This window comes from Sceloporus occidentalis, unplaced genomic scaffold, assembly GCF_023333645.1.
Source record: "Sceloporus occidentalis isolate IW3139 unplaced genomic scaffold, rSceOcc1.0.p SCAF_4, whole genome shotgun sequence".
Classification (NCBI taxonomy): domain Eukaryota; kingdom Metazoa; phylum Chordata; class Lepidosauria; order Squamata; family Phrynosomatidae; genus Sceloporus; species Sceloporus occidentalis.
This window is the reverse complement of record NW_028316984.1, coordinates 33,375,098-33,387,668: the sequence shown is the minus strand read 5'-3', so window position 1 is coordinate 33,387,668 and position 12,571 is coordinate 33,375,098. Positions and strand designations below refer to the sequence as shown.

The window sequence follows — 12,571 nt, the reverse complement described above, 5'->3', positions numbered from 1 at the left end:
GAATCTAGAGACATGATAGAAGAATGGATTATCACAAATAAGAACAGATGTACCTTTTACAGGTGGTGCCTCCACTTTTTTAGGAGGAACTGCAGATACTTTCTTTTCAATGATAATTTTCTTGGGCTCCTCAGGTACTTGAAAGACATAACACCACTTTAACTTTTGGCACAGCATTGATCAAACAAGAAGACTATAACCAGTGCACAGACATATAGCATGACACACATACAAAAGATGCTTAGTTAATTTGAGTTCTTAGTTAATGGAATAACATTGTTGGTTAATCACACGATGGATGTTTCCATATATTATATAGGTGAATATATACCTTTTGGTGGAGGAGCTGGCACTTTTTTGAGAACAGGCATTTTCTCTTCTGGGACAGGTTTAGGTACTTCAGCCACTTTAAAGATATTATTATATTATGTTAAGTTTCTGATCTCAATCCACTGCAAATAATTTTACTAAACATCACAAAGTTTGAATTATTTATTAGGATGCTTTAATACTTAACTGAATAATCTAAATAATTACAAAAGTATGAATTAATGTTTTTATGTTTTGTTTTAAAGATTGGAAGTACCTTTTTTGGGTGGAACTGGCACCTTTTTGGGAACAGGCATTTTCTCCTCTGGAACAGGTTTAGGAACTTCAGGCACTTTAAAAGATGTTATAGTAGTTTAAGAATATATTTTTCATGTCACACTTTTCACACAATGTTAATAAAGAAGAACAACCATGAAAGACAATAAGATTCATGTGAAAGGCAAGAAATTGGCACAATATCAAAAGAAAGAAGAAGCAGCAATTCAAGAACTCAGTAGACAAAATAGTAGACCACAATAAAAATGACAAAGGAATTTTCAGACATTAAATAGACAGAACCAACACAAGATATTTCATGACATACAACTGTGAAATATTTTGTGTATATGATCGTTCTAGTTTCACTGAAGGCAGTAGCAAGCAAGATTTTTGATTTGCATGGAGGCTCAGGTTGTTAGTACAGTTTAAAGAAGATAATGCAGGGCTGATGAACTATATAAATTAATGTACCTTTCGGAGGAGGAGGCTCCACTTTTTTGGGAACAGCTGCAGGAATTTTCTTTTCTGGGACTTTCTTTGGAACTTCTGGGACTTTAAACATATTTTTTCCAGATTAAGTACTATTTATGTTTATTCCATTTCAAAAAGAGCACTACTACATACGTCAGTGGGGAGAGGCAAACACTGTTCCTTATGCTCATGCATTAACCTATTGGAATTTGAGACATTTTTAATGGATATAGTATCCCTTCTACCCAGCAAGCCATATCATAAAACTATTTATGAAACTCCACGCAGTTTCAGAAGCAATTTAGCATATAACATGCAAGTCTGTTGTTCAAGAGAAACCATATAGTGCATGGTTAACTTAGAAATAAATTCCACAGTACAGAGTGGAATATAGGTAAATGCCTTATACTCAGTCAAACCATTAGTCATCTACCTCCATGTTGTCTATGGTCCAAAACACACTACAGAAATAATCTAGTTTGAAACAGCTTTAACTGCCCTGACTCAATGCTAGGGAATTCTGGGAACTGTACTTTTGTGAGACATTTAGCCTTCTCTGTCAGGGTTTTGTTGCCACTATAAACTGCAATCCCCAAGATTCCCAGCACTGAACCAGGGTAGTGAAAGCAGTCCCAAACTGGATTATTTTTGCAGTGCATTTTGGATCTACGTTGACTAACAGTTTTTCTCCAAGTTCTTTTCCCAGCCCTACCTGTGATCTTCAGAAAATCATGTGCTCTACTACTGACTTATAACACACCCCAAAAAAACATTTCTCCCAGGTAAATATGTCTAAGATTGCAGCTTAAAATTCCTCTGTACTTAGGGCCCAAACAGGTGGCCCTTTTAAGCCGCCATCTGGGTGACCTTGGAGCACTGGTGTTTAAATGACGCTGCCCTGAAGTCGCCTGGCAGTCAGATGGCTGCCCAGATGTGGGTGGTTTCAAGGTACTCTGGCAGCATGGCATTTACATGCTGCGATGCAGCGGGAAAAAGTGGCTTTTTGCCGGCCAAAAAAGGAGCAGATCTTTGCAGCTCCTATTTTGGCAGGCTTCAAGGTGGATTGGGGCTGTGGCATGTGTTTGCCACAGCCCTAATCCGCCTTCGGAAGGGGCAGCTGGAAGTCTGCCTGTCTGTTTCCCCTTTAGTCTTGGTTCCAGCTCTTGTTTTAGGAATAGCTGCAGAAATCTTTGCTATGGATATTTGCCTGTAATTATTTATTTTTATAAATTTTTAGAAATATCTGCAAATCAATTTTAAACAAATATACAGAGAAAATGAAGCATTAAACAAGATCAATAATGTTTGGAATAAGGAAGATTTGGCTTATTATTAAAATTGGGTCTGCAATCTTATGCCCACTTACTTAGAGTAAGCTGCATTGAACTTAGTGGGCTTTACTAGTAGATAAAAATAAAGGAAATATGAATAAAAGACTAAACAAAGAGGTACTGTCATGATTTTAGAAGAAGGGGATAATTAATCTACTCTGCTTCTGATACAAAAATGCAATATTCAAGATTTTTGCTTTACTAGAAGTTTAATAATGGGTGGATGTACCTTTTGCTGGTACTGGTTCCACTTCTTCAGGTACAAAAACAGGCACCTTTTCCTCTGGGACAGGTTCTTTTGGTGGCACTTCAAAGATGTAATTTGAAGAAAGTGATTTACCAGTGTAGTGTCACAAACAAATAAACAAACAAACCACAACACAAAGAGTTGACAATCAAAGCACCACTATATTTACACACACAAGAACCACATTTAAAATTATTTGAACAAATACAAGAGAAGACTGATTTGATGGGCGTATACCTTTTGCTGGTGGAGGCTCTGGCTTTTTAGGCACAGCAAGAGGCACTTTCTTGGGTATTTCAGGCACTTTAAAGATATTAAAGAATGGACTTGTAGATATATGAGATCACAAAGAGAAAGAATGCAAAGCAGCAGAAGACAAAAACTGAACAATGTCTATATCTACATGGATGCCAAGCTGAATGTACCTGATCTTTTAGCATGGTTAATCTTGCACCTAATGCTATTCACCACATATTTGCACGTTATACATAAATGTTACACATATAAATATAATCTAAAGTTGCAGAATAATATTTCAGTTACTTTTGGATGGAAGGGGTTCTGGTATTTTAGGAACTGCAACAGGTACTTTTTCTTCTGGCACAGGTTTTTTCAGCACTTTAAAAGACATTAATGTGCAATTTGTTTTTATTCTTCTCATTTTGAAATGCAACAAAACTAAAGAATCAAAAGCAGATCTGTGTAAGCTACTTTATCTGAACCCCATAGGGTCAGGGGATGTACAGACCAGCTGTTTCTCACATCACTACTGTTTTGTTGGTTTATTATTGATTTAATGTAACGGGGTAACTGCTCACAATGATGCACAAGCAGTGCTAAGAATAATCTGGATGTTGATGTACCTTTAGCAGGAGGAGCCTCCACTTTTTTAAGTACTGGAACAGGCACCTTTTCTTCAGGGATCACTTTCTTGGGAACTTGGATGGAAAAATAACAATATTTTGAGCACACCATTTCGTTTCAATGTAAGACAGAGAAGAGTCTCTCAAGACACAAGAAACAGACATAAAAAGACATTTGAAAGAAGAGGAACAGTATTTCTCAACAGGTAACATTTAACAATACAGAAGCAAGTCAGGACTGTTAGATTTAGGTGCACATGGCAAATCTCAATTTGATTTACCTTTAGCTGGTGGGACCTCTTTCTTTTTAGGCACTGGCACTTTTTCTTCGGGAATGGGTTTCTTTAGCACTTCTGGCACTTTAAAGATATAGTTTGAGATTGTTGATAAAGACACCACACCATCCATATCACATTAAAAAAGAAAGGCAACTAACAACACTACTAGAAACAGGTCTAGGATTATTCTCCCCCCCCTCAACTAATGGTCTTAGATCAAGAAACTTAAGAAAAAGAGGGGGAGGGGAAGTACTTGAGAATATCAATTAAGACATGATGTACCTTTCACTGCAGGCACTTCCTTTTTCTTGGGAACAGGTACAGCAGGAGCCTTTTTCTCAGGGACAGGTTTCTTGGGTACCTCAGGCACTTTAAAGATAGCAAGTTGTATTTAAAAGAATGTAGACACACAAAAGAGTTCTATACACTGCCAGCAGACAGCTGTATTGTAACACTAAGGCCTGGTTCCTACAATAAGTCAATCTGAAGGAGTGAGAGTGGTGGGACTCCTTAACAATGGGGAGGGGGAATTGCACTAAAGCTCTGTATACCAATTGGTGACTAACTTGAGTGGAAAAGTTTTGTTGCCTTGATGTCCTGCATCTAGTTGGCCACTGTGGTAACAGAATACAAATCTGGATAAGCCTTTGGTCTGATACAGAATTAAGATTATTGTGTTATTATTAATTCAGGAATCCTTATGAAATGGAGGGCTGTGAGTATGGAAGGCTGTGGGGTGGGTGAAGAGGAAAGGAGAAAGAGGAGATGAGAAGGGAGGGAAATCTAATTATGAGAGTAGAAGCCAGTTTGCATGACAGTAGATTTTGCCCAAAGTGACAGAGGAGAAACTGAGATGAAGATGACAATGTTCTAGCATTGGATCACCCAGAAGTCTTTGAAGATCAGACTGCCACTGGATGTCCTGGTACTATTGCCAAAATTTGGTGTCAGCCATTGAATTTGCTCCTGTTGCACAGTCATCACAAAATCTGATGGCAACTGCAGCAGCTCTCTAAGTTGTCCTAGAGCCTCCCTTCACAACAAAAATCTTGTGAGACAGAAGTGCAGAGAATCCTTTCTCCCTCCTGCAGGGAAGAAGCTGATGTGGATGGCAGTGGTGGCTGCCAGTTCTGCAGATCCAGCAGGGAGTGGAGCCCAGAACACATGCCTGCAATCTGCATGTCAGCTTTCCATTCCCAACTTTGTGTTTTTCTATGCTTCTGAGGAGATGTAGGTCAAGGAGATGGATGGGAGGATACAGGCAGGGGAAATATGATTCAAATGATATTTTTAGTCAATAGTATTTTCAAATAATTTTGTTGCTAGCATGTAGCTGCTTTTAGTTAAGGTTTTAGCTACAATAATCCTGAAACAATGTGTATGTGTACATGTGCATAAGTGTACATGTACACTTGTTCTTAGGATGCTATGCACGGTTACTGCTGCCATGATCCACGGAGAGGATTGGTTGACAGTGATGGAGGAAGGAGGTCTATCATCTCACACTAGTCATCTGATTCCTGATTCCATTCTCTTTTGCTACTGCTAAGCTCAGGACTGTGCTATGCAAGATTAATTTTATCTGATTTTAATCTTAGGAGCTTATCGCACAAGGAAAGAAAGCAGAAGTTCAGCTAGATAGTAGTGCCTTTCTACCATATGACTTCATAATTCTTCTTCAGTTCTCTTCCCATGGGAAATGGACATAAAAGTGAGTCTTTTGTGGAAGAGATTTTTCCCGCTAGAAAAAAAAGACTTGCTTTTAGAACTATCTCCTATGAGAAGAGAACCGAAGGACTATAACTTCATGTGGTAAGGCAAACAAAAAGGAGCTAATATCCAGCTGAACTTCTGCTTTCTTCCTCATGTGATAAACTCCATAAAACATACATATATCCAGAGAAAAATCTCATTTAATTCAATGTGGTTAACATTTGAACACACATATAGAGAGGATTGTACTGCCATATTACAAGTTTTTCAAAAGAAGCTGACTTGTTAATTAGATGGTTTGTTCAACTGACACTTGTTTGTATGGAGCCAAAGAACAGGTATGAGAAGGATCCCCCCCCCCCAAGATGAAATGCTTTTGGAACCTTCCAAATCCTTTGAAATATTCACTGTTTTCACTACAGATATATGTAATTGCAACATGCTTCTCAAATCACACATCACTTGAAGTATCATCAAAATGTTCATGATAAATCAAAGGAATTGGATGCAAAACAAAAGAAAACAAGTCTCTAACATAAGAGTAAAGAGGCATATTTGCCAATGTACTTGAAAGCTGTGTTTTACCTTTAGCTGGAGGAGGTGGAGGTGGGAGTTCTTCCTCTTCTTCATATTCAGGAACTTCTTCATATTCAGGAACTTCTTCCTCTTCCTCATAGCGAGTTACTTTCTGCTCATAGCGGCTAATCTTCTCTTCATATTGAGTGACTTCTTCTTCATATTGCACAGTTTCTTCCTCTTCATACTGTGGAACCTCTTCTTCTTCTTCATACTGTGCAGCCTCCTCCTCCTCCTCTTCATATTGGGGAACTTCCACATGGACCACTTCTTTTTTGATGACAGCCTTATGAACTTCTGACACTTTAAAAATAAGAATTTTCAAGCATCTTAGCTGAGATATTCACAAAAGTTCACTGTAATTCACTGTAATGTAAGAATTAAGCCAAAACAGAATACTCAGAAGTACTGGAGTAGTACACAGCACACACATATAGCACATAAAGAACACATATTGATACAACATCAAATATACCTTTAGCTGGGGGTTTCTTCACTTTTGCGGTAATAGATATTGGTATTCTTTCTTTTGTAGTAATTCTCTCAGGTTCTTCAGGAACTTTAAAGACATAGTATATTTACATTTAAGAGGTTTTGTAATGACACATACAGAAGACTACAAAAAGCAGCAAGAATCTTGGCAGAAACATATCTGTTGCCAGACAAAATGAAAAAGCATTTGAATGAGAAAGGACAATTCTGATGTGTACTGCAGGTGCATTCTCTCTGTGTGTGTGTTTTCAGATGTTTGATAACAGTTGGGGAATTTTAGAAGTTGAATGTATGTAAATAATTTGTAAAAATCTGTATTTTAAAAAAAATCACCTAGAGATACACCAGACAGAATGATTCTGTTTTAATAAGAGTAGTAGTTGCTGTTGTTAATTGCCCTTGAGTACTTCATTTCATGGTGACCCTGTGTATGAGACATCTCCAACCCCCTCTGTTCTCAGTCTCTCTGTTCAGATCCTACAGGCCCAGGCCTGTGTCCTCTCTGATTGAATCTAACCATCTGGCATGTGGTCTTCCCTCTCTTTTTACTGTCTCTCACTTTTCCTAGCATCATTGTCTTATCTAATGATTTATTTCCCCTCATAATGTGGCGAAACTACAACCTCCTCAATTTAGTCATCTTGGCTTCATCTGTTCTAGGACCCATTTGTTTGTCTTCTTGGCTATAGACAGTATCCTCAGCACTCTTCTTCAGCAACACTTCACAACTGAATTAATTTTCTTCCTACCTGCTTTCTTCACTATCCTGCTCTCTTGTTCGTATATGGTGATGGGGAATACAATGGCTTGAACGATCCACACTTTAGTGTTAAGAGTTATGTCTTTACACTTAATGATATTGCCCAGTTCTTTCATAACTGCCCTTCCCAATCCTAGTCTTTCTTGACTACATTCTCCATTCTAATCAATATTTGAGTCAAGGTATGTGAACTCTTTTACTATCTCAATTTTCTCATCGTTTAGGCTGAATTTTTGTAAAGTGCTTAATAAGAGTACTGATCATTAATTTTTCGACATAAGACACATATTCTCTAATTGTAAATCGCTATCAAAAGTCAGATAGGTAGAAGTAATGGAACTCTTGATTCCATTAAGAACTTACTATATCAAATCTAGGTTAGGGCTGTTGAATTTCTCTAAGATTTTTCTACATATTTTCTAAATGTTGTCTCCTCAAAATTTACAATGCATCTGAATTACTTTGCTATCTTGAGTGAGTGAGGAGCCATCAATTTTATGAGCTGCAAGAACTGCAGGAGTCATAGAAATAAAAAAAGAATAGGAGGAAGAACTGTTGTTTATTATGTACTTAATACTGTTAAATCTACTTTGTTTCTTAAACAAAAATCAAACATTCAGGAGTTGTGCTTTAGGTCAAAAACATTTTTTCTTGGTTAACTGATTTTTCCAAGTGTAGCATCCTCAGGAATTCCTATGGAAAGTAAAGTCTTTTCTATATTTGTGGACCCATAAGTGAGTTACCAGTTCTACTGTTTATTAAAACTCATAATAACAAAGCTTTAGTTTTCTTCAGAAAACTAATATAAGAGCAATAAATACTGACTTCATATAAACCCTCAAACTGAGGCGATACCCTGTTTTTAAACTATATTGTTCTTTAGATCAGGGTATCCACCCCCCATTTGACTTCATACCTGTATATGAAACGTCCTCCTCTGCGTGAAGAGTGACAGACACTTCCTCTGCATATCCCCAATGCTCTTCCACTGCTGTTGTTAAAAACAGAGTATTTACGTTTAATATATAGTCTAGGGAACATTATTTGTGGCACACAGTGAGAAGTCTTACCAGACCAATCAAACTGTTATACCAAGTACTGGAGTCTACATACTAGTCTCCAGCATTAAAATAGAATGAAGAGAGGTGTCTACAGTGCTATCTCCTCAAATATATTTGATGAGAAAGATAGGTTCCAGTCTTGAATACGAGAACTAATAGGTAGAGTTTTGGCACATTAAATTATCTATAGGGAAGTGTCATTCAAAATGTAAGTACCTTTTTCTGGAGGAGCTGGTTTTCTTTTGGGCACAGATATAGATATTTTTTCTTCAGACACAACTGTCTTTGGAACTTCTGGCACTTGAAAGATAGTAATTATAAGAAAATCATACTGTGATTTTAAACTATTCTCTGTGAAGTGTTGGTGCTGATAGTTATGCAAGACACTTATGGACAAAAATAATAAACTAAGGCACAATTAAGACAATTGTTCCAATAAAAGAGAACAACATGGCAATAGCATATGAAACATATACATTTAGCATAAACTACAGACTCCACATTACACTTATATCACCCATGAATTAATTCTATGAACAAAAGTGGTTCTCCTTGTCTATAATTTAACCAACATATAAAACATACAATATAGATTTTAAATAGAAATAATATCTATAAAATCATGATTTTGCACACCACAAACCAAATCAAATAAAAGATTATAATGATATAAGTATGTAGTAGAAAATTAAGAGAAGATTGTTTGTATTCAAGTGCATCTTTTTCCCGTCAGCTACAGAGAAATGTAACAAACAGAAAACAAAAGACCCATAAGAGGAAAAGAAAATGACAAATTGACATAAATAATAAATAATATTGGAAAAGACATTATGGATTAAGAAACTGATACACTGAAACATTGCAATGAGCTGTAGCAGATCAGCATTAGGCAGCTGCTGTAAGTGAGAAACCAAAGTGGCTACTGAAATTAAACGTTTTTAAAACTGAGTAATGAATTGTTATAGAGACAAATTACAAAAGAACTTCAGAATTAAACAAGAGTGCCCTTAACACACATTGAAGACATTAAAAATGACTTTTACAATTGGACCTCATCAAATAAATCTTTATTTGATTAAGCTGCTGATTAAAGTTTGCACCATAAAAAAGAGGAAAATAGTGCAAAGCATTTCAAGGTTAAAACTAGCTGGTGTAGAAACATACATAAGATTCTCCTTTTTAAAACAAGTGGTTAAGAACATCTCTGCAACAGCTTAATCCTGTCCCTGTAAAGATGCCTCTTCACCACTTTATCAGTTGCCTGTTCTTGATTTATGCAGACTTTTTTTTGTACACTAAGAAAAAGCTAATGTACCTTTACCTGGTGGTGCCATCTCTTTTTTAGGAACTGGAACATGGACCTTCTCCTCTGGTACAACTTTCTTTGGTACAGCTGGCACTTTAATTTAATGATATTATGTATCAGAGAATTGGAATTATTCAATTTGTGACAAACATAATCCAGTTACAACAAAGGATTACAAAGACATTGGGGACCAACAACATTGGGGAGCAAAGAGTATTTAACATAATTAGACCAACAAGACAGGTGAGAAGAGTTACTTCAAGCGTGTCTCACAAAATGTTTTCTTTTATTTGTTTATTTGTCTACCCCTCCCCAACGCAATTCCAGAAACTGCTTTTTATAAGTGCTCCCAAGGTCAAAAGTGGTTCACCATGTCAGGGAAAGGGATGGTTTATTGAACTATCTGTACAGTTATTTAATTCTCAGAATATTTCTTCCAGAGATTTAATAACTAGATGTACCTCTTTTTGGTGGAGCCTCCTCCTTTTTAGTGACAGATACTTTTTCTTCAGTGATTACTTTTTTCTTGTGGACTTCAGTCACTTTTAAGAAAAAAGTAGAGACATGTTTTGCAGTTCCAATGGGTAGAAACAGATTTTGTTCTTTTTAAGAAATACTGATGGAATTTTTTATTATATGTAAAATACATAGGGAACAGCAAAAGTCTGAAGAATTGACAACATTGACAGAAAAGTGAAAGAAGACCCAAAACATGGTGACAATCCCACAAGATATTACTGTTCATGGAACACAAATCTATCCCAAGTGAAACTGACCCACAGAGAATAGATATCAATATGTAGACAAAATACATTACAGAGAAGACTTGTTTTGTTTAATTTACCTTTAGTTGGTGGGGGTTCTTTTACTTTAGGTAGTATCCGTTCTTCAGCAGGAGGTTTCTTGGGCACTTTAAAATATTATATAATTTTATCATTTTGGTATTATTTTAATACCATTAAGACCTACATACACACACAGTCATTAAACAAACAAACAACTAAATTGCTTAGAGAAAGGCACATGTAATTCAAAAAGAGATTAATGTCAATTCACGTATTAGGTTAAATTTTAGGGGAACCTAAAATATTATATAATTTTATAATAATGACTTTAATACCATTAGGAAAGAACATATTGAGAAGTAGACACACATACATTTCATTGAAGAAACACCTAAGGAGGTTGTTAGATGCTTAATGCAAAAGAGATTAAAGTCCTCTATATCACCCATTCCCCCCAAGATAAGATGATGGAACAACAACAAAAAACATTTAATAATAATAATAATAATAAAATAATTTCTTACTCGCCTCTCCCCATGGACTGAGGTGGGGAACAACAACAATTAACAGACCAACATCAGTTAAAAGACATCAGTTAAAACACACATTGGTTTAAAAAGACAAATAAGATGTTCAATCTTAAATGTACAATTCACATTTAAAATTCATCAAGAAGCTGTTTATATGTATACCTCTAGCTGGAGGAGCTTCCACTTTCTTGGGAACAGGAACTGGTACTTTCTTTTCTGGTTCAGGTCTCTTCCGAACCTCTGGGACTTTAGAGAGAATATTTTAGGATCAATATTTATGTTTGTGTGTGTCTTTGCACCCAATGTCACAAATGCCCAATGAAGAAACATATTGAAAAATAAAAATACACAGATGTAATAAGCCCTATATTAATCTGTACTGCTGAATAAAAAGACACAGGGGATGGTTTAAAAAAAATTAAGATGAGCCATTGGGTTGGATCCAGGATTGCTATTCCACAGACAGCTTCTCATTCAGTGGAGCGTTTCCACTGATAGAACAGGGAAAGAGATAATCTTTTGTGCCCCCCCTCCCATTGCAATTCTTGATGTTCTCTGGAAAATGTGTTCTGGAGGATTGATGAACCTTCCAGAACCATCTGGGTGATGACACTGGGGATTCCTGAGAGAACAGGAAATCAGTAAGGAAGGATATCTAATCCCCTCTGTTTTCCGCTGGCAATGACATTCTGAGGAGAGGCAAAGCTTCTGCTGGCATGAAAAAAACAGTGGATCCAGGCCATGATTGGTAAAGATATTTCAACATTAATTGGACTCAGTTCAAAATATGATAGTATGTCTTTAAAATGCAGCCAAACAAAAGAGACATGGATATTAGTGGGAAACAAAGAAAGAAAGAAAGAAGCGTGTAAACTTACAGCGCTTTATAAATAAAGGTTAATAATAATAATAATAATGCAATATTCCAAGTACTACAACAAAAAAGTATATGAGGCAAACAGTTTCCAAACTTCTATACTGAAGAATTTATACTTTTATGGTGAGAGTTACTGGAATATTATTACCTAGTGGCACTTCCTCGGGAACAGTAACATGTACTATCTCCTCAGCGTAGTAGGCCTCCTCTGTCAAAGTAAAGGCAGGATTAAGATTGTCCTGCCTGAATGTTGGCATAAGAACATTGATGAAGTTCTCTCTCTCTCTCTCTCTCTCTCTCACACACACACACACGCACACACACAGAGACATGTCATCACCATCACCACCACTAAATGCTATGAATTTTCAGTAAGACAATCACACTCCTTCCTTGGGTCTGCCATTGTTTTCTATTTATGTTGGCAGATGCATTCTCTACTGAGAACTGGCACTATGCCCACTAAATGCAGGAGACTACTGTATTCTCTATTGGCTATAGAAAAGACATATGCCTGCCAAAATTTCTGGACTGGGCCCCTGACAACAGCCTGTATATGCTCGGTTCATATAAATGACTCGTTTATTTATTTATGTACTTTTTTTCTTTCTTTTCACTATATTATAGAACATGATATCTATTGGAATGGAATTACTTCCCTCTGAAGAAAGTAGTAATTTCAGCAAAGATGGT

The 12,571-nt window shown here is 36.5% G+C and overlaps 1 protein-coding gene across 1 annotated transcript in view; it reads right to left on the bottom strand.

Annotated features, from left to right (window-relative positions):
* The window catches only part of TTN (titin), a 317,246-nt gene that overhangs the window by 152,374 nt on the left and 152,301 nt on the right, over window positions 1–12,571 (bottom strand). Inside the window, exons 128-146 of the mRNA XM_089523020.1 lie at window positions 12,027–12,086; window positions 11,164–11,247; window positions 10,531–10,596; window positions 10,148–10,228; window positions 9,696–9,779; window positions 8,597–8,680; window positions 8,236–8,310; window positions 6,543–6,626; window positions 6,132–6,370; window positions 4,367–4,430; window positions 4,061–4,147; window positions 3,782–3,859; window positions 3,501–3,575; window positions 2,875–2,940; window positions 2,620–2,697; window positions 1,060–1,140; window positions 587–661; window positions 332–406; window positions 54–137 (exon numbers count right to left, since the gene is read on the bottom strand). Coding sequence (XP_089379146.1) covers window positions 54–137; window positions 332–406; window positions 587–661; window positions 1,060–1,140; window positions 2,620–2,697; window positions 2,875–2,940; window positions 3,501–3,575; window positions 3,782–3,859; window positions 4,061–4,147; window positions 4,367–4,430; window positions 6,132–6,370; window positions 6,543–6,626; window positions 8,236–8,310; window positions 8,597–8,680; window positions 9,696–9,779; window positions 10,148–10,228; window positions 10,531–10,596; window positions 11,164–11,247; window positions 12,027–12,086 — 1,620 coding nt within the window. The remainder of the gene's footprint in view (window positions 1–53; window positions 138–331; window positions 407–586; window positions 662–1,059; window positions 1,141–2,619; window positions 2,698–2,874; window positions 2,941–3,500; window positions 3,576–3,781; window positions 3,860–4,060; window positions 4,148–4,366; window positions 4,431–6,131; window positions 6,371–6,542; window positions 6,627–8,235; window positions 8,311–8,596; window positions 8,681–9,695; window positions 9,780–10,147; window positions 10,229–10,530; window positions 10,597–11,163; window positions 11,248–12,026; window positions 12,087–12,571) is intronic.